This window comes from Platalea leucorodia, assembly GCF_965183815.1.
Source record: "Platalea leucorodia genome assembly, chromosome: 5".
Lineage (NCBI taxonomy): Eukaryota > Metazoa > Chordata > Aves > Pelecaniformes > Threskiornithidae > Platalea > Platalea leucorodia.
In genome coordinates, this window is record NC_138827.1 from 31,707,197 (window position 1) to 31,729,250 (window position 22,054).

The 22,054-nt window shown below is 40.0% G+C and overlaps 1 protein-coding gene across 1 annotated transcript in view; it reads left to right on the forward strand.

Annotated features, from left to right (window-relative positions):
• Positions 1–22,054, forward strand: part of TESK2 (testis associated actin remodelling kinase 2) — an 85,670-nt gene that overhangs the window by 47,402 nt on the left and 16,214 nt on the right. The window contains exon 5 of the mRNA XM_082313516.1: positions 11,188–11,334. Coding sequence (XP_082169642.1) covers positions 11,188–11,334 — 147 coding nt within the window. The remainder of the gene's footprint in view (positions 1–11,187; positions 11,335–22,054) is intronic.

The window sequence follows — 22,054 nt, forward strand, 5'->3', positions numbered from 1 at the left end:
TAATTTTTTTTTTTTATAAACTTGTTTCAGTGCAGACACTTCCCTTCATCTCCTGGTTGTTCATAACAGAATTTTAAAAATACTTGTCAACACTTGAGACATATTTGGTCTTAGTTTTTCACTCTTCACAGCATATGGACTGTCAGTTTCAGTTTTGCTGTAACAGTTCACATAGGTTCTCAGTTTAATTTATAAATAAGTGGCTGAATGTACTCTCAGCAAATGTAGATTGATGCTTGATGACCAGCTCTACCTCATGCTTTCTCTGAGCTATGGAAGGCATCATATTGTTTCATCACCAAAGCAGTGTCCTCTTTTTCCCATGGATTCATTCTCTTTAGAGGAGTATAACATGTCTTTCTTCAACTTGAGAGATCCACATATGAAAGGCTTAATATATCTGACACTTCCCAGGTTGCAGAATTGAGGAGACCCATTCCTATCCCATTGGCCCTTGTCAAGAAGCATGGGTAGCTCTAGAAGCAACCATGCCCTGATGCAATATTAACTGGAGAGGGCTAGACTAACTAACTGTATTGGTTTGTGGGGAGGGGTGTCTGCCCTAACTATATTTTTTGAAAGGGGGCATGAAAAAGGAAAAAAAAAAAAAAAAAAATTAAAATCACGTTTCCAGTTATGATTCAGTCTAGATTATCAACTCTAGGAAGACTGAGTGAGGGTTAGAAGGATGTGAGCACCATCGTGCTGTTTTATCAGGTGAAGATGTCTCATTTTTGTTGCAGGAATGCTGTAGGCACTTGTACTGAGCTGAGATGATTGGTTATTCCAAGAGCTGAAGAGTTGCATGCTCTGGTACCTATCACTGTACCTTGTACGTGAGATTTGAATTGGGCTGATTAAAGGTAGAAGTAAACCTGACTCATCTGTATGCACTAGTGGATGCAAAATTAAATCTAAACATGGTATATGTAATAAGTAAATTAGACTGTACAAAGTAAGTAGAGTTTAACAAGCTTGTAGAAAAGGGAGGGTAGTGTTGGTATTTGGAAAATGTCACACTTTAAACCTTATGCTATAACTTTAAGGCTTCATGAATTATTTTGTAATACAAAAAGCAGTGTGTCTTAAGACAGTGAAGTTATTTCACAGAAGTTAAGACAAAGTACATATTCTCTACTTTGTTCATATTATTTTCCTTGGGAACCAAATATTTTTATGAATTAGTTGAAAGGAAAAAAGACTTCAGTCCCAAACACAGCTTGATGTGCTGCACATACCAAAAAAGTCCATTTAAAATCACACAAGGGGGCCTGGCTTTCAATGACAGGAGGCAGGAAATTTAGTGTTCTGGCTGAAATTCCATCTCCAGTTCATATTCTTGCAGCCTGATGTTGTGGCATATGTGGTGTGCTTGACCCTTCAGTTCTTTCTCCAGCAAAAATTATACAGGCCTCCACAGGAGTTTCAGCTAAGTCTGTCTGATTTGTAGCTTTGCAATTTTGAGTGCTTAAATATCAAAAGTCAGGTTCTTGGAAAGCATGTTATTTAAGTTAGGTGATCTTTCGACCTTTTTTTCCTACATCTGATGGCTATTTACTTTTTCATGAGTGAAAGCTAACCATCTTGTCTGATCGCAGTGATCAAAGACTTAGGGTTTCCAGAAAAACACTAAACAATAGAGAATTTTTTTTAACTTAGTTTTTGGGTTGGTTATACCAAGTTAGCCCCACAGAATGCAGGGGCCCCTGTGGCATAGCTTCAGTTTGATAGGAAGTTAAACGCTGCTGTACCTGGTTGCAACACTTGTTCTGAGGACAGGAGGAAGCTTTAATTACTGAATTTGTGTTTTCCTGTGGCTGTATGCCTGATGTGATTTGACCAATTCCCCCCAAATGCATCTTTTTAAAGAGAGTGATCTCCTACCATGTACATGTGCAGAATTAGAATAAGTAAGAGAGGTTCAAGTGGGTCCTTGCTTTACAGAAAGGTGGACTTGATTCTCAAAAGGCTGCAGTAAAAAGCTCAGTTGTGGGAAACAGCTGACAAAAATGTTGGCTTACGGAGGAGCTGGCCTTACAGGCACGCTCTCAGGAGGGAAGTGCTGGCAGATCAGTTAAAGGAGAAACCTACTGTGGGTTGGTGGTGACAAGGTAAATTAAACACATTGGGGACAACTCTACAAAGAAAGTCTCTCCTTTTACCAAAAGCAGATAAGCAATGGAAGTTGTGTAAGCACTGCATTGTGCTGAAGGCACAGGGAAACTGCTAGATGCATTTGCAATATGTGGTTAGGTGAGGAGAGAAGAGTGGGTTCTCACAGAGAAGAAAGTTCAGGCATAAAAAGTATATAATCAGAGACACTAAAGAAATCCTCATGTAAAGACGGAAGCCCAGACTTTGAAAATATGAGTCTAACTTCAGGCGCACAGTCTATATTTATGCATGCAGGTGCTAGATCAGAAATGATGAGCAACCAGTTATTTCAGTGAGAACTTCTGGACATGCAAGCTTTTGAATTCTAGTCATCTTCTTAAATGCCTGTGTCTGAGCTTAAGAGCTCATGGTTAAACCTCCTTTTCTCCCCCCCTTCCTTCTTTCTCTTTCTTCCTTCTTTTTCTTTCTCTTTTCTTTCTTCCTTCTCTTTTCTTTCTTTCTTCTCTTTTTCTTCCTTCCTTCTTTCTTTTTTAATCGTTTTTTTTTTAATCTTGGCTACATAGGCTATATATTGGATTTAATTCTTTTTTCCTCTCTCGTAGGAGGATGATTGACTTGTTTCATCAATTCAGAGCCTGTAATAGTGCACAAGGAATGTTTTTTATTTATTATTTTAATTGGGATAGATGCATCTAAGTTTGTTGTGTTTGAGGAAGGCTTGCTAAATATCTTGCTGGTGGTAACCTCTTCCTCCTTCTTAGAATGTTTCAAGGATAGAAGAAAGTAAGATAAGAGGGTGTCGTGTGGTTTTTTTGGGGGAGGGATTTTTACTATCAGTGTTTTGACACTCATTGTAAGCCTACTGGACCATTTGTCATTGTCTCAAGCAAAAAAGAAAAACATTCTTGAACTGCAACCCCTGCAATTCTTTTATTGTTGCTTTCTGATATGTCTAGGTTAATAAGAGTGAGAAGATGTAAGCTTCTCAACTATTATGGTATGAGGGGAAGAGGGAAGGAGAACTGAATACTGCCTTGAGGACTAGATTTTCCTGTTACTTTTGTGTATGAAGAGGTGCAGTCCAAATAGATACTGTGATGCTGACCCTTTCACATTTTGTCTGGGATTTTTTTCTTACAGATTTTCCAGTAAATTCAGTTTGTTTGTAGTGCTTTCTCTTCCTTCCCCCTCACCACGCTTCACCCTGGACCCCAGGAAACATAATCTTGAATTAACAAGTGTTCTGTAGTTTCACTTCCTCATTTCACTTATCAGCCATCCAAACCATTCAGAAACTGAGTTGTATAATGTTTGCCTTTGCACACCACTATTAACAGGGGATCTTGGTGCATTCTACAATTGCCAATAAAGTGTTTGAGCAGCCTCAAATGTAAATGGACATTGTGGCACAGCTGGAGTGTTGAGGCTTGGAAAAGCAATCTGAAACAGCTCAAAAACGGTATTCCTTGTGCAGAATTTAAACAAAGTTTGTACTATGAGAGATGTTTGTGTGCTATAGCTTTTGCACTCAGTAGATCCTTGTAGCTGTTTTACAGGTTTCAAAAAATGAAGTAAACAGGTTATTTATCTGGAATCTTGCAGACATATAATCTGTGGGCTGCTACTGCTGGTATCTTTGTGGGGAAGGTGAGAAGGACCTTATATAAATAAGAGGCTCCTTGTCAGGGGCTACAGCTTGCTTCTAGGCAGAACTGAGTGTATAGTATGCTCAAAATGCTGTCATTATGGATAGAGCCTTCTGCTCTTAACAGAAGTGTTATTGTAGAGATGCTGTTTCTCTTGCCTGTGTCAGCAACAAGGTACTTTCTCTTCTGTGCTGTGTGCTAATTTATGCCATTGCTAGATTGCCATATCCCAGATTCTTATCTGCACTGAAACTAGGCTCTACTTAGAATCCAAATGGTTGTGACTTCAGATTATTAATGCAGGTTTTTTGTTAGACCTTCTTTGCTTTCTGTTTTTTCTAGTAATATAATTACAGGAAAAATGGTTATCGGGGTCAGTTTGTGTAGATATACTGGGAGTGTTTTCCGGTTCCAAGAAAATAAGCTTATTTCCTGAAGTGTTTCAAACCTTTCATACGTATGGGTTGCAATAGTGTATTGTTGCTATGTGCCTGCAGTTGAAGCCTTACTTAGAGTAATCTGTTTCTAGCAGCAGACAAGCAAGTGAACATTGAATTTTGATTGAATAGAATGACAGGAAAGGGATAAATTCAGCATGCTGACCATAAGAGCTGTTGGATGTAGAGAATTAAAGGAAGACAAATCTTGCCATGTTCTTTTCCATGCCAGCACTTAAATGTTTGGAATGCAACAAATGGTTTTCATTACAGCTCCTTCCTGAGTTAGTGCATGCTAATTCTTGTTTGCCCTTATAGAATAAGCCATGCCTGTAAATGCCTTTTTAGGAGGAGGAGCCAGTGAATCAATCAATGCCACAACTGACACAGAAGAAGAAACCTGGAAGCTTGCCCTCTCCTCTATGAATAGCTGACACTTTTTAAAGCAAGATTATTTTAATCCTGTGATGGTTAACACTTTTAAAGAAAACATGTAATTTTTTATTAAAGAACTGAATTGTTTGTATTGTTTGAAAAGCAGAAGAGAAATTTACTTTAGGTTACAGACTTTTTTTCCTTTAGTTTTCAGCAACCAAGGAGCAGGAAAGAAAAGTGGCCTTTAGAGGAAGACTTTCGGCTTTTCTTCTGTCCTTTCAATCAGGCTATTTTTCCTAGCAACTTGAGCCCTTCTGGTGTCTCATGAAAAATTGAGTTTTGTTCTGAAATGTGCTTGCTTCACCTGCATGTTCTGACTCTTTCAGTACTTGTGGTTTGCTCCCTGGCAACATTAGTTCACCTGCTGTCCAAAAATATACTCATACAGCCCAAATTAAACATCCAACTTGTTCTGTTTTAATGTTTAATTTATTTTGTTTGGTGCAATCAATGTGTTAGATATTTAATGGAAGGTTACTGCTAGGGTACTTGGGTGAGGTGGTTGTGTAGGTTTTTAAACTTTTTTCTTTTTATGAAGTGGAGGTCTATGAACTAACTTCAAAACCAATTCAATTTAATCTGGTAGTCAGTCTCAGTGTATCAATTTGTAGCATCTCATATTGTAGTTTTGAACATACTGATACTATCTTTCTTCTCTAGTTCTGCACAGCTGAAGCTAATGAAAACAGTTAGGGGAAACGAGGAAATTTCCAGTCCTTCCACTGTAGCTAATTATGCCAGTTGTGGCAGAAGGGTACGTTGGCTTGTTGTCCTGCAGCCAGAAGCCTTCAAAGTAGTCACTTGAGGGTGCTGAGTTTGACAGATTACTGTTAAACATAAGAGAACTGAAGATTGGGTTGTGTCCTCCTTGACATGGGTGGTTTAAAACTTCTTTTTTAAACTTCTGCAGAAAGTTGAGTGAGTGAAAAGATCTCAACTTTCTTTCATTAGGCACGAGATTTACCTTCTTACTTCCAGTATTAGAAATGATACAAATATGCAAGCTCTCTCTCTTTTGCCACTGCTTCAATGCATCTGTCGCCAATGTCTGCAATGTTATTTTGCTTTCCAGGTCTCCCTTTAGAGTCCAACTACGTAGTCTGGCTTGGCTTTTGCTCTGACATCTCTCTTAGGTCTCCACACTGAAGGTGCTACAGCCACGATTCTAGTTTCTCTTTCCTCCTGCTTCTCTGCCTGCTTTCTTCATTGGGTTTCTCCAGGATATTCCTTTGTTGCTATCTCAGTGTTTGTCTTGTAGTCTTCTGGGTCCCAGGAGCTCTTATTCTTTACTTACTTCCTTTGGTCTGTCATCCTAAATGCACTCTCCACATCTACTTTTCTTAACCACGTAATGCATTGCCTTTGGCAACATTTGGGCTACCGTATAGGGGTGTCTTGTTATTGCTTTTTAAATGGCAAGCAGTGACATTTAAAGCTGAGTAAATAGCAGGCCAACTTTTTTCTGGCTTTCCTGTGCAGTGTCTGGTGGCTTATTTATATTAGACCTACATATTGAAACAGCATTGGTTTTCAAAGTAGCATTGAAAACTCTTTGCAATTCCCTTCAGTCTTCCCCCTCAGACTTGGCAATATTTGGAGTCTTTGTTTTTACGCAATAACTGCTGGAATCATGTGAATCTGATGTACCTTTTCTTTAAAAGCTTCTAGTTCTCATATTAGTGTGTTCAAACCTTTATTTTTAATTTTGAAGGCTAAAATGTGACAGCTGAAGTTCAGCATTAGTCTCTTGAAGTGAAGCATGTAATGCTATGTGTAAGTACCATGATATGCTGAATTTCATGCCATTCCTCATTTCATATGCTTGAGTCTGATAATGTGACTGCAAGTGTCTTGCAAGGAAGTGCTCCTATTATCCTATTCTTCAGTTAAAATAGCATGTTTTCCTATGCCCTGACTGTTGTGTGGGAAAGGGTTATATACTGCTGCTTTTGCATTTCGTAGCCTTAAGCTGTAACATCAGAAGCCTCCTTGGCGCTCTTGGATCCAGAAAGCACCTATGCTTAGCTGAGCTTCTGGGTAACTTGTCCTTCGAAGAAGCTACTGCCCTCTTTCCTCATAAGGTTCGGGAGAGGTGTAACAAATACAGTTTTGCTGAACTTCCATTCTAGCAACAAAAGAATGAGCTCTTACCATGAATAAATTTAGAAGAAAAGAACCAGTGTTCAATTTGCTGTGTTAAGTTGTAGTAAATGCAAAAATAAACAACCTAAAGCAGTTACTTTTAGACTCTGGCAACCAGATAAACTGACTGTTGGTGTCCTGTTACATGACAAAAAGCTAGCAGTAGGAATAATGGGTAGCTGTTTCACTGCAACCTGATGATACAGAGTTTGAAAAGGTCTGAACACTGCTCCATTTAGCTGTGAGGTCTCTTTATGAAATGTAGTGTCCATTGCTTTCATTGTTGTAGCCTGATCAGATCTCTGCTCCAATTGCTTGTACACTTACGCAATGGCTGTTGTTGTTGTAGTAGAATAATGCTTTGAGATGATGTATGCACTGTAGCCTTACTGTACCAGCACTGAAATGTTTCAGGGACAAAATAAAATCCAGTATTCTCTTTGGGAGAGGTGCACTCACTATACTTAGGATATTCTTACCACACAGAGCTGGTTTGTGCTAGTAAGAGATTAAGAACAGGTATTTTTCTTTCAGTTGCATTGGCAATTAGGAAATAATGTACATGATTTTGTATCTATTCCAAAAAGGCGTTGTTGAAGGACTCTGAAAAAAAAAAAATAGGCCATCAGGCTGGCTGTTTGCATTATCAGCCTGAATGACCGGAAGAATTGGATTACTTATGTGACACTGAGGGAGCACTGAACTCTGCCTAGTGCTTGCCTTAGGGACAATTCAGGACTCTGCATGCAAATATTACCTGCTGGCCAGCTCAAATCTGAGATCAGCTAGAGTCTTAAAGATGTCTATAGGAAAATCTTAGTTCAGTTGTTCACTTGGTGATTAGCCTGCTGTGCTTCATAGAAGTACGCTAGAAATTAGAGCCAAAACCAGAACACACATTTCTAATGAATGAGGTCTGAGCACTTGCCAGGTGGCAGTTTGGGACAGGAGGCCTAGAGGGTTTTGTATATGTGCTAGAGTCAGGTTTGATTCTTGCTCTTGCAGCTCATGCATGCTGCGTCCTACGTGTGTGTCAATTTTTACCCAGCCTGTGCTAGAATCCAGTCCTTGCAGTTAAGATAGGTGAATGACCCTGCAAGCCAATTTGACTGGAAGGGTGCTGGGGGAATAGATGTATTAGATGCACTTAACGAATATCACAGCAATGGATCAAATCAGTAGGCTATTTTATTGAAAAGGAAAGCACGAGCATGCTCAAAATAGTAGCTACCTATTGTCACATTTCCGTATGTATGTCAATACTCTTATGGGTTGCTTGTTTTATTTTATTAGCATTTCTGGAGCAATTACTGTCATGGTATGGCACAGTTTAACCCTAACCAAAATAGAAAGTCAGGCCAGTGATTCCCTTCCCCCTTGCATTCTCTTGCCAATGAATTCAAGTATGGTAGTGCTATATGGATGGTGTGTTATTGCCCAGTCAGAAAGATGAAATGGTTTGAGATAATTGATAAGTGTCACGTTATAATTGGGTTATTGAGCTACGTGCTTTAGTGCCTTCTGTTCCAGGATGGTCAATACTGTTCTGATTTGAACGTAACTGGACGAGAAGTGCTGTTTGCCCTGTTCCAAGGAGGCTGGGAATATATATGAAGTTAACGTAGAAATCGTATTCGGCATTTTTTCCTTAAGCATGCTAGCAACTTGTGATTTTAAAAAAGAAAAAAGAAATGGAATGATATTGAACAATGTTTTTTCTTGAGGGCTCTATAAGGTCATCTAGCTCCCTTAGGGGTTCAAATAAAAGCAATGAGAAAGAAAGATCAAAGTTGGAAAAGCTCAAAGGAGCTTTGTTTCCAACATTAAGTCAGGTTGGCTGCAGCTCTGTCTAGTTGAGTCTTGAAAATCTCCAAGGATGGAGATTGCATAGCCTCTGAGTGACCTGTTCCAGAGCTGCTCCGCTCCCTGACACATGAACTCCTAGTGTAACGCACAGGTTGTTTTGGATCTCTGGCTTGCACCAGCCTGCAATTTGTAGTTGCCAGCGTAGTCATCTGACCAACTCCTTTTCCCACTGGCTGCAGTGCCTGGGCTACAGCAGTTCTAAACATTTGATTGTTATCATTGGTGTGTTAAGTCTTGTTTGCCTTGATTTTTGGAGAGGGGCCAGCAGCAAAATGATATGCACTAAGCACAATTTTCTGAGTAATTAAATGATCTTGACTTCAGCACAGAACAGTTTGATAGAAAATTATACTACTTAAGAACAGGACAGTGCATTTTAAAATGTCAGTCAGATTACTCTCTAGAGTTCAAGAGTCTTCCTTGCCTAATTGTAAAATATAAATACTTTTTGCCTGTTTGGTCTAGAAATAGTTAATACGAGGAAGCGTCCTGTTTCTCTGTACCTTATTTTGAAATCCTTCCTGTATATCATTGCATTCTTTCTCCTGCTGTTAGTCTAATGCAAAAGATATGAAACAGCATCTTGAAGTAGTCATAAGAACATGAAATTGCTAAATATTGGAGCATTTCCTAGACCCAGGCACCTTTTATGGGATTGACTCCTTTGATATGAGAAGGTAGTTGATATCTAAAATCTGGCCCAGATTGGAGCTAATTAATCATCTTTGAAGAACATTTGAGTACAAAGAAGTAACTCCTGTACTCACCCTTCGCCTTGATTGTTGCTCAAGGACAAAAGGTGGATGTGCAGCACTGTGAGCAGGCCAAAGGTTCATATTTAAAAGGAGAAAAGCAAATGCTTAGTGAGAATGCTTAGTGCCTGCTGTGTCCATGTGTGGCACATGTACTTCCCGGCTTGTCCAGCCAGTCAGCAGAGCTTCTGGGGGAGAGAGGAGGGTCCCATCCTGGACTGCCAGTGAAACGTGCTGCTGTTCATGGGCCGGGATGAACCCAGTTCCCAGGGGATGTGCAGTGGAGCCCCGTGCTGCTTTGTGGTGCGCACTACCGGTAAGCTTTGTGGCAGGTAAAATTGGGTTTGTGCCTCATCTGCCCGAGCAATTTAGCCTCGTTAAATAGTTACTTGTGAAACTTGCTTATCTGCTGAAAAAGGTTTTCAAAATTAACTGATGAGCTCAGAAAAAGACAGGGCCTAAATGTAAGGAAGAAGCTGTTTTCTGCAGACTGTTCAGAAGGTGAGCCATGACCCCCGGACTTACTAGTAGAGTCTGGCTTACGTGTGCCCTTTCCTTGCTACAGCATAGTCTGAGGAGATCAGCTACATCTACACTGCATGGTGTGTGGTTCACATCTGCCTTGTGCCCTGGGCTCCAAGACACAAAGAAGCCCAACAAAATACAAACAAGTTCAAAGTTTCTGAAATAACAAGAGCTGCAATTACAAATTTTATTTTAACATGAGAATGGTGGCATATTTTGTCTGGGTGAATGACACAGGAAAGTGCAAAGTCTCTTGAGAGAGAGTTGGAGAGCTGTCTGGCACAGAGGAGCAAAGTTGGTGCAGCCTGACGCAGTGTTACATGCTTGGACCAGGCTTGGGAGCAAATTATCCTGTCTGCTTTGCTTGGATTTTCTTGAGAGAAGTCACTGCACTGCTGCCAGGTTTTCCTTCCGGAGTGAGCTAGTCTTTTTGCTTTGTCACTGGTGAGGGGACTGGGGCTGGGAGTGAAACAAGAAGCTACTCAAACATGGTGTAGCTGCTGTTGTGGTATAAAGGGTCTACACATAAAGCATAAGCCCAGTGTTGCTGTGATGATTATTTGAGCGGTGGAGCTGCCATGTCTTAATCCTGGGTTATATTACTTAGCATCGTTTGGGTGCTGCTTTATTTCACTGTCTCTTGTAGCATTTATCTTATACTTAATGCAGGTTCCTTTTCATGAAGGTTACCATTTGATGGGGTTGATGTGGTACTGACCACAGTGGGAATCAGATTGCTGATTAGGACTTGTAGATACATCAGTGAAAAAAAGTAACTCACAGCAACATGTTGTAATATTTTTTCTTTGATGCTGCTTCAGTTTAGGGAATTGATATCTGGGAACTTGATCAGGCTCCGTGACCTACACTTGGATACTTAGCCCTCTCTTTGTTGACTTATTCTGTATGAGAGCCAGCTGTTCATCCTTTTTGCCCTTATTTTCCCCACACTGAAATGAGAGGGTGATATATATTGTAGGTGTTTCTGAAGGGTCTATTTAAATACCAGTATTTAAATACCATAGAGTTAATGCAGTGGTGGCTGTTGCATGCATCTTTAACATAAATGCATTGGTACAGGTGGTGAAGGGAGACATTTTCAGCCTCTCTAGATGTGCAAACTTTGTTCCTGCCTAGCCCTTAAGGAAAAAAAAAAAAAAAGGTTTAATGTGTAGCTGAGCTGAGGACACTTGTGTAATGATGAATTTTACATTCCTGATCATATATGAAGTTAAATAATTGATTACAAATGTTGCTTTGTCTTTTCAGTACATCAACTGTGGGAACCTGGAACAGCTATTAGACAGTAACCAGCATCTGCCCTGGACAGTGAGGGTGAAACTGGCATATGACATTGCTATGGGAATCAGTTATCTTCACTATAAAGGCATTTTCCACCGAGACCTTACATCCAAGGTACCGTTTAAAAAATTAAGGGAACTTTTTAATGAAGGTACTATAACTGGTTGTTTGGCTCTTTCTCCTTGTCCTGGTTTCAGCTGGGATAGAGTTGATTTTTTTCTTCCTAGTAGCTGGTATAATGCTGTGTTTTGGATTTAGTATGAGAATAATGTTAATAACACACTGATGTTTTAGTTGTTGCTAAGTAGTGCTTACACCAGTCAAGGACTTTTCAGCTTCCCATGCTCTGCCCGGTGCACAAGAAGCTGGGAGGGGGCACAGCCAGGGCAGCTGACCCAGACTGGCCAAAGGGCTATTCCATACCATATGGCGTCATGCTCAGTATATAAACTGGGGGGAGTTGGCTGGGGGGCAGTAATCGCTGCTCAGGAACAGGCTGGGCATCGGTCGGCAGGTGGTGAGCAATTGTATCGTGTATCACTTGCTTTGTATATTATATTATTATTTATTATTTATTATTATTATTACTGCTACTACTATTCTATTTCATTTTACTTCAATTATTAAACTGTTCTTATCTCAACCCATGAGTTTTCTCACTTTCACCCTTCCAATTCTCTCCCCCATCCCACTGGGGTAGGCAGAGTGAGCGAGCGGCTGTGTGGTCCTTAGTTGCCGGCTGGGGTTAAACCATGACACTCCTCCTTCCAGTAGAGAACTGCTATTATATAATGTGTGATCTAAGACATTTTGAGAAAAATCAAAATACAGTTTATAGGATTAAAACTTTCCTCAGAACATGTTGATAGTTTGTATGGGAACTGAAGAAATAACTATCCTGAAGAAAGGTCATTCCTTAATTGAGTTCAGATTAGGATTTCTCAGAAAGCAGCTGCAGAGTTTTTTAGTTCTGAATTATGGTTCAGTAAAGTATTTAAATCCCTGGATAATTAAGCATAACAATCTAACATTTGGAACAGGTCAATCATATAAAGAACCCAAATTGAGGAGATTATTACAAATGCACTTTAAAATCTCCTTGTTGGTTTTGTTTCCTCATGTATTTCACAAATCTTCAGTAGGAAGAGTGACCTTTCATTACTAATTCAGCACTAAGTGTTGTCCAAAATCCTGGTTTATATTTCTTTCATTTCTAAAGTCAGTAAGTTTACCTAAAATTTTCACATTTCAAAATTTCCTCCAGAATGGTATTTCAGTGGCAGAGTTTTCAATGGACATAGATTTTTTTTTTTTTTTTTTAACTGCTTTGGTGCCAACTTGCATGAATTAGTTGGCTGAAATAGCGAGCTAATTCAAGCTCAGCTAGAAATATTGACATAGAAGCAGTACGCTCTGGGAACAAATTGCCCCAGTATTCACGCTGGGTCTTGCCATCCGTTGCAGCCTGTGCTGAGGCCTTTGCTGTCCTGTCTGTGCTGTTGTCTGGAGCTAATGAGCTAGTTTAAGCTCACTGGGGACTTGCAACATGAAAGTACTCCAAAACTGTTCTTGGGAAGACTTCATAATGTCACTTTAGTCAAAAGCATCCAGAAGAACGTTATCTTAGCCTAAAAGGAATTATTTTTTAAGATTAAAACCAGCTTTGAAAAATAAAAACACAGCACAGTGTGTTTGCAAATGCAAGTGACTACTAGTCCTCCATCCAGTTTTAGTGTTTTTTTTTTTTAAAGCTACCTCAGTGCAGTGTTCAACAGATGAAGAATGTGCATTTAACTGGGGAGGGGCAGGAAGTCCAACTGGTAAGTGAAAGAAGTATTTCAGCGAAGTCATAAAATACTTCCTTGGGTGTCCTTTCAAGTGAAAGGTGCTGAATTCTGCAAGGAAAAATATAAAATTTATGAAAAAGGCCCAGACTTGGAGTCATGTCACTTTGACATGATACACTCTGAAAGCTCCATTTCAGTCACCTTGGAGTGTGCAGATAAGAGATGCGTAAAAATAACTGAAAAGATAACTTGGTGCCCCCCCCCCCCCCCCCTTTTTTTTTTTCGTTCAGGATGTACTTTAGTACATTTAAGAGTGGGGAAGTAGAGTTACTGCAAGGAACCAAAGTAACTAAGGAGAACTCTGTGCCTGCAGCATTTATCGTAACACATAGTGTGATGGCTAGTCATACGAAAATCCACTTCCTGAGACCTCTGTGAATGCCTTTGTTCAAAGCTTTACATAATCGTATGTCATTCTCCAGAGCTGCCCTACCAATACTTCAGTGTTATCTATTGTTGAATGTCAGTCGTTTAGAGAACGCACCCGCTGGGAGGAATGCATGATTTCACAGCAATAGCGAACTCATCGGTGGCCACAGGAAGTAGTCAGAGTTATTTAAAAACAAACACCAAACCAAACCCTAAGAATTTACTAGCAGTTACACTATATTTGGGTGGTTCTTAGCACTAAAGGTATAGTGTCTATGTAGATCACATTGGAAGCTGTCAGGATAAAAGTTTAAGTCATCAGCTATATTCTGTATTTTCCAGTTGCTTGGGTTTTTTGGGTTGGGTTTTCTTTCTTTTTTTTAATTTTTTTAATTTTTTGAGGTGACGTATGCACTTGCTTGTTCTGTTTGGGAAAGGAAGTAGATGAAACACCTGGCCTTAAATGCCCGGATACTTGTGAATTTTATTAGTTTATTATTTATTGATGAAATATAGTTTAAGATAAAATCCGATGGGCAATTGACTCTCCTTTTGGGCAAATGTTTGTCCTGCTGGCTGGCTAAGTTTTAAAGAAGTTATTTTGTTCTAAAACAAAAAAAATTAAGACAATAACCATAGTAAAAACCTGTCACCAAAATTTTCAACTCTGCTTGAGGAGATGCCTTGTATTTTACCAGGTTGGTGCTGGTGGTGGGATAAGTAGTCTTCATTCTTACTAGTAAATAGTCAGTGTGTGAGCAAGCTGAAGGAAGATGTGATGGGCTCTTTCCTTGGGGGAGAACTTGTGATCTGAATTGAACAAGGGCAGATTCAATACTGTTCTATGTTGTCCTTCTTTCTTCGGTAAACTTCAGTAATTGATGTGATGGTTTATTAATCAAATGAAGGCAAAGACTAGGATTTAGATGTCTGCAAAAGTCAGAACAGACACTGAGTTTGCAGGATGGGAGAGTGAGGTATTTTTCTAGGAAACTTTCTGGCTTTGACTGAACTATGAACAGAATGAAACTGAGACTTTCTGTGCAGGAATGTCTCCATGCTTTCCCTATTACACTTAACACAATAGCCCACTGCAAATTATCCCTCTAACATGAATTTTACTATAAAAATTATTTGGGATTAATTTAGACCCATACTTCTGCCACTCTTCTTCTGTTTCTGGCAAACCTCTAATTCCTGCAGCTTCCTGGAGCAGGTGGAGTGAATACATAAAGTTTATTCTGTCAGTTATGGCAGCAGAGTTGTCTTGCTCCGACAGTAGCATTATATGTTTCTACGTACTGGATGCATAAAAACTTAAAGAAGGAAAAGTTCCTGTCCCCTGCCAATCTAAGACTGAAAAATAAGTGGGGTTTGACAATTAGTGTACAGCAGGGTGACCTCTCTTCCTAATTGTGCCATGTGGAGAGTAGCAGGACAGCATTGATCCTGCAGAGAGCCAGAGGGAAGAACGGTAGAGAAGAGTAGATGTAGGTCATTATCGTCGATGTGGCAGCCCACAGGGGACGTCAGCCCTTCCCGCTGCCCTTCTGTCCAAGAGAGGGGCAGTGCTTGTTAGAAGAGAGTGTGCTGGCCAGACAGCCGATAGTTACCTGTGTTGTGAGCAGCTCAGTCCCTGGGCTCAGGCTGCTGTAGCTGATCAGGCTGATCTGCCCCGATCAACAGGACCAGCCTAACTCGAATCTGTCAGAAGGTAAGAGTGGTCGGATTGGCTGTTTCCAGCCTGCAGATAGTAGGTGTGTGGGCAGGGTGACTTGTACATTTTGTAAGCCAATAAATGTGGTGTCCTCACTTTTGACTTGTCATAAAGAGATTTACACAGTGTTTAAGCCATAGATGGATTATGACAGTCAGCCTCATTGGCTCACTCCCTGTCCCCTATCCATATCACTGCAAGCCCTGTGAATCGTTTTTTATCTGGGGCTCGTTGTAATGTGCACAAGGAGGATTTGCATCCTGGAATCATGAGGATTTTCTTCGTCTTTCAGTGATTCTCAAGGAGATCTGCTTATGAATTTTAACTCTGACAGTCTTAGTCATAGAAGATGCAGTTCTTAAAACAGAAATCATAATGTGAAACATTGGAAGTGTTTAAATAGGCGCCAGTGGATTGTGATAAAGTTTTTCTTAATCTGATTTGTTTTTGCAATATTCTGCCTGTTGTTACCTACAATTAAAATAGCAGTGTTTGGGAAGGCACAGGGAAGAAGTGTCCAGCCTGCAAAAAGAATATAGCAAAATCCTTTTGTACCTCACCCCTCAAAACAAGTATCTTACTAGTACACAGAGAGTTCCTTCAACACCTTGTTTACACTGTATTTGCATTGCATTCAAACCCTGCTCTGGAAGCACTGTTGATTTCCTTGGCAGCTTACACCAGTGACTGCCCTAATATCAGTGAATTTATTCTTACAGTATCTCTGAGATGAGGGAGATGAATAAACTCAGCCTTACCAGAACAGATTAAAAGCAAGAATATTGGTGAATATTGGGTATATGTTTTAAGACTTTGTTCGGAGTATTTGGCATTTTACACATGCTTAAGTTCAAGGCAATATGCTCACTGACCTCAGGGGCAGTTGGAAGCATTACAGCACTTACAAAATAGTCAAGTTTGACCCCTGGAGGCAGAGAAAGCACAAGATTAGCAACAGTCTCTGAAGGATTTTGTTAAACTAGCTTCCTTGTCACAGAATCCTCCTGTGATGCTGAGGAAGGCCAGAATCCAGATCCTGGGGCAACATTACAATAGTCTTAACCACAAGACAGAAGACCTTCATTTCCAGCCCAGCCTTTCTTTTTCATCTCTTCCTAGTCTTTCTTTCACCCTACTGTTTCTGTGGCAAGAGTGGCCAGAGTCCTGAAAATAGTGGTCCAAGTGCTTTAGGTACAGCCCCAATTCACTGTCACTGTGAATCCATTGTGTGCACTAAAAGACACGGGTGCCAGGTGGAAATCTGTCTGTTTGATCATGTAATTAAGGACTTCACTTACTGTGTATGCATAAGGGGAAGAATGAACATTCTTACAGGAAGTTTTACATCCCATCTTTTGTGCAATATTAATTTTTTGATGTAGTGGATGTTGTGTGCAACAAAAAAAAAAAAACTGGAAAAAACCAATGGCATTATACACTTCATTTGCAGGGTTAGAAGCTTGAGATACATGGCAGAGGTGTCTGCTGCTTTAGTTAATACAGTAACTAATACATGAAGTATTTTTAATTAGTATTTATTGCTACTGTTAATTAGTATTACTAATACACATTGCCTGTTTTTGCTATGGAGCAGGAACAGACAGAGGAACAAGAGAGACTCCTTGGCAATGAGAAGCGAACATCTAGGAGTCTGCCCATTTTTCCAAGACTGATCATACCTACTTTGTGACTATCCAGTCCTTTCTGCTAGTGTTCAATGTCAGCTTCTGGTCAGGCTTTTCATCCTTGTTCAAAGGCTTTTCCTCTTCTTTTCGCTCCCAGTTCCTGCCCCCCAACCTTATTGTTCAATCTCCTTTTCTGGCCGATTGCAGTTACCCTCTTCCTATTGCTCCTGCTTGATGCTTTATCCAAGCTATCGTTCTGCATTCTGGTCTTTAGTATGTTTAGCTATTTCTAGCTCTCCCCTGTTCTGCTGCTCCAGGTTAGCTCTGTTTCCCCACCACCAGCAACTGTTTGCTACGCCTGCAGTTCTTATGTCCTCATAATAATCTTTGGTTTTTTTCCCCTGTCTCAAGAACCTAGCTCAAGACCCTGGTCTTGGTCCTTGCCAGCCCCTAGCTTGGACTCCTGCTCTGTCTTGTCACCTTATTCACTCTTTCAAGTGCCCCACACAGCAGATATCGTGTCCCAGTCTACTTTTTGCAGGGGTGGCAAAAGGTCTTGTCATGTTTTGAGTTGAGAACATGCCAAATCTGGGTAGGATACCATAGGCTAATATTTTTGAGGATTTTTTATTTTCATTATTTCAAAATTTGCTTGCAACACATGTTCTAAGTTTGTCCTCCCAAGCAGCTGAGCTGTCTTAGCTGAACACCCCCATCCCCAAAAACCCACTACCAAAGCTCTTGATTAAAAACAAACAAAACAGGCAAACCCCCAAACAAATGCCTTTTAATTTTGCAGAATTATGTCCAATTGAAAACAAGGTCTTATAATCAATAGTAGGTTGTGAGCATTTTTAGGGAACATTGTGAGCTCCATTGATGATAAAATCTATGAAGAAATTCTAATCTCTAGGCCTATACACACACATAAGTGTGCCAACATATGCTTTCACTTCACAGCAAATGTCTAATGGCTCACCCTTCTTTCATTGAGAGAGGAGCAGTCTCAGTTACTACGGGACAGAATCATGCATGTAAACAATTCCTGTAGGTTATCTGATGTAACACAAATTCACTGCCTTTGGGCTTGAAAGTGACATAGCCTGACTTCCTAGCTTGTATGCTGTTTGCTTGTTTAACACAAAATAAAACAAATTAAAACCCAAGCAATGAACAGAACCTTTGTCTAATGAGTCTCATACTTGCTGCTGTGGTTGTAAGGTCCCCTTTGTGCTAGAGTAAGCTCTTGCCTGGATATTTTGCACTGCAGGGGAGGGCTTGCACTGAAAAAATTAGCTGTTACAGATGATTATTTCTAATGATAGTCACAATACTAAACTTTTACTGGTACTTTGGGACCCAAATGGAGCCTGTGCCTTAAACATAATGGTTTTAGTTTCAAAAATGTATCCTAGTATTGTAAAGTTCCCATTGTACATTTAATTGTCAATGGTGTTTCTCCTAGGAGATAGCACTTTAAAAACAGCTGATACATCTTAATTGGCCTTTAAGTATTTTAATTCAGTCATCAGAGGGTTGCAGATGACACTGCAGTAGCGTTCCTGTATTTTCTGGAGTGCAATAAAATCTCCGAGGACTTTAGCTTGTATGTCATTGTAAAATAAAATGATGGTGTTTCTTCATCTGAGCAACTTATTTTTAACTCTGAAACTCTTGAGTCTATTTTCGTTTTTGTTTATGTAAAAGGGAGAGTAGAATATTGCATTCGTCTTAGTAGGATTATGCTGTGCAAAGCAGATGTTAAGCTCCTGTAACACACAAAGGGGGCTTTATGTTCTTTCACATCTGTCTCTGCATAAACAGCTCTGTTAACTCTTTAGGGCTCATGTACAGAGCTCCTTACTTCTGTTAAGAGACTGACTCAGGAAGGACTGACAGGGTCCCCATTGTGGGGAGGGGAAACCTCGAGAACCCAACTGAAGACAAATACCGCCCTCTTTGACCGTGTGAGCTGCCAAAGGAAAGAACATCCCTGTCTGTAGAGGTTCAAAGAGAAAGCTTGGGAAGGTCATCATGTTTTACTGCCTTGCAGCTTATACAAATAGTGCAATAGGGAGTCAAAAGCATTTTCATAAAGCCTGTGTTGTAAAGCTGCTTGGCATTTCATCTCATAGGCAGTTCTTGAGAGGCTCTTTGCACTAGAGAGGGGTTTGAACTCTTGTGTCTCTGTGCCAAAATCCGTTAATGAAACTTCCTCATACCAAATTGATACACATATTTTCTTTTTTGTAGAAACTGAGAATTATCGCTTTGTCAGTAGAAACAGTGCCGTTTTCTCTGTTGTACTTTTCCTACTATGATACCACCTCTAGCTTAAATTTAAAAGCTCTTTTCTACCTTTTAGTCTCTAATGAAGCTTTGTCCCTTTTTTGATCCTGATTTATCTTGGATAAGTATGTGAATGCTTAGAAATCTCTTTCATTGAGTGCACATGAACTACCAGTTACTGTGGGCTGTATTAAGTCCCCTTTTTATCAATTGCATCTTAAATCTGGTAACTAAACTATCTGTGCTGTGGGTTTTGTGCAGCGTTGTGTAATGGCTTTATGAGGGTGGGAAGGGTGGAGAAGGAGTGTGGTGGTGCTGAGGGTTGGCCTTGAACACTTGGAGAATCTCAGCACAGAATGAAGTATAGCCATCTGCAAAACTTTGTCCTGAATGAGCAGTACAGGCTTTAAAGGTGACATCTGACCACGCTAGTATCCGTAGAAGGGTTTTACTACTGATTTTGGTAGGCATAGGCTTCCATCCTTTCTGGGTTCCAGGAAATTTGTGCTTAGCTACATCAAAATTTGCACCAGTTGAATTAAATCAGTTTAGTTTTACTACAGTGAGCATTTGTAGTAACACTGACTTTTTTTTATCTGGTGCATGTCACCTGCCCATGGCTGATTTAAGCGTGAATAAAAAAGTCACTCTTGTTCTGGAATATGTATCCTAATGAATTTAAATTCACACTCAGCCCTTCATCATATGCAGACAAAGTACAGGCTTCCACTAATGAGAGAGAATAGTTTAGCTTCCTTCTTTATGTCATTTAACATTGTGTGGCCCACCACAGTAGAACAATTGATCTGTACTTTATAGCAGAAATGTAGCCCTAGGCTTTCCCCCGTTGCCTTGTCATGGTGTACGGGCCTCTCCTGCAGGACCTCTGGACCCTGCAGCGGTGGGGTGTCCGCTCTGCTTGGTTTCTCGAAAGGCCTGGGCTGAAAGGGAGCCTAGCTTTGCTGCAGGCAGCTCCTGCTCATCTGGGAAGGCACTCAGAGCTGTCAGGTAGCATTACTTGGCAGCAAGACTGGATACGCTATTGGTTTAATTTATGATTTATCTAGGAATAATCTACTTCTATAATAATTCAGTGCTGTACCTGAGAGCTGAGACCGCCTGGGGCTTGGTGGGGAGTAAGATTGTTCATCTTCAGTTGGTGATGTACTGCTGTCTAATGGAATGTGATTGTATACTGCTAAGAAGCTGAAGGAAAATTTGCTGTCAGGATGATGCTGCATTTAAGCCTCCTTTTGGTATCAAAGCAGCCCTGTAAATTATTGCAGATCTTAAAGTCAGTAGAAATGTTGCTACAGATTTTTAGTTATGTTGAAAATAGTTCTTAGTCTGGATTTAAATGTTCCCCTGAAATTCTGGAAACCAGAGGTTATTGGAGAATAACCCTAATCCACAAAACCCAGAAGGTAAAATGAACTACTGCAGTCTTGCTACTCAAAATGAACAAAATGTAATGCAAGAAGGAAATCTAGATCTTAAAACTAGTTCTTTTATGAATCATAGAAGTTTTTTTTTTAACATGTCGAATCATCCTTAATTGCTGAGAAATCCATGGCAGAAAATAACCTGATATTTTGCTGCATAAGCTAGTATCAGGATTCTTGTACACTGCAAAATCTCTGGTATCCTCATAGACTTGTTTCTGTGTGGTACAGAATGAAATTCCACTTGTCTAAATCATTTGAGTAAGATTTTTCAGAAAAGTTTTATCCTTCTCAGTTTTAAGTCCATTTATAGTGACCAAATGTTTAAACAGAGGCAAGCTGAATGAATGTGCTCTTTGATAAAAGATAACAAAGCCCATAACTGAGAAGCTTTGCTGCTCTTTGGGCAAGCATGGTTGATTTAACTTGGTACATGTTTATGAATCCCCAAGTTAACTGTACTTATTATAATTGAGTCATGCTAAACAAATAAAACTTTGCATCTTAGGAGCCCAGCATGTGTTTCAAGAGGCTGGCATGCATTTTCTTTACGTGATCGTAGGAGTGGCTTGCTTAACCTTTTAATTGGCAGGAAGAAAACTCACTTCATGGCCTGAGCCACAATCATCTCTGAATAATGTAAACAGCGATGACCTGAACTTGATCTTTTAGACAAGGGACTCACTTTTCTTGGTAGTTGCATTATACAGACAAGCTAATGCTCTGGGGTCAGCGAGGGGCTTTTGTACATCCAAGCACAATAAAGCTAGAAAGTGTTTCCTGCTGTTTAGCTAATTAATGCAGGGTACCACTCTGTAGGAGTCGGCAGTGGTTTTGCTGCCTGTCACTGCTATTGTACTGCCTGCAGAAGGATACGGAGCAAGGCGTGTGGTAAAGGAATGAGTTCTCTATCTTGCTCCACCTATTGCAGGACAGAAAAAAACTTAGGGAAGTCAGCTGTCGATTCATTGGGTGAGAAGGAAAAAGATGTGGTACTGGAATGGTCAAAGCATATTTCTCAGAGTTGTAAATAAATAACAAAAATAAATTGATAATACTCTGCGTGTGATGTGATGCTGCCAGACCAGAATTATCTGTGTGTGTCCTCAAATTGCCCTCCCTCCTGACACTGGAGGGAACATCTGAAAGGAGAAGATTGACAGCTTTTCCCTATTAGACTTTTCTCTTAAATCATACTTTATGATGCAATGTAGAATAAAGAATTTTATTTGTGACTTTGAAAGCATATATAACTTTGTTGCATCTTGTATTTTCTGATGAAAATTTACTGCAAAGCAGTGAGTTCCTTTTCAGTAGTTAATGTAGCAAAATATACAAAGGCATTTAGTCTGCTCTGATACCGTATTCCGGTCAGGTACAGGCAAATTGTAAAGAGAAAATTTAAGGTGTTGTAGTGAACAGCATGTCTTGCATACTTGAGCAGTAAGGGAGCTAAATCATCTTAATTCTTGCTAGAACCTAGCTGGGTATGTGCTGCCTGTGGCTGCCTGCTTTCTCAGCAAGTTTTTAAGTGGATTATTAAGT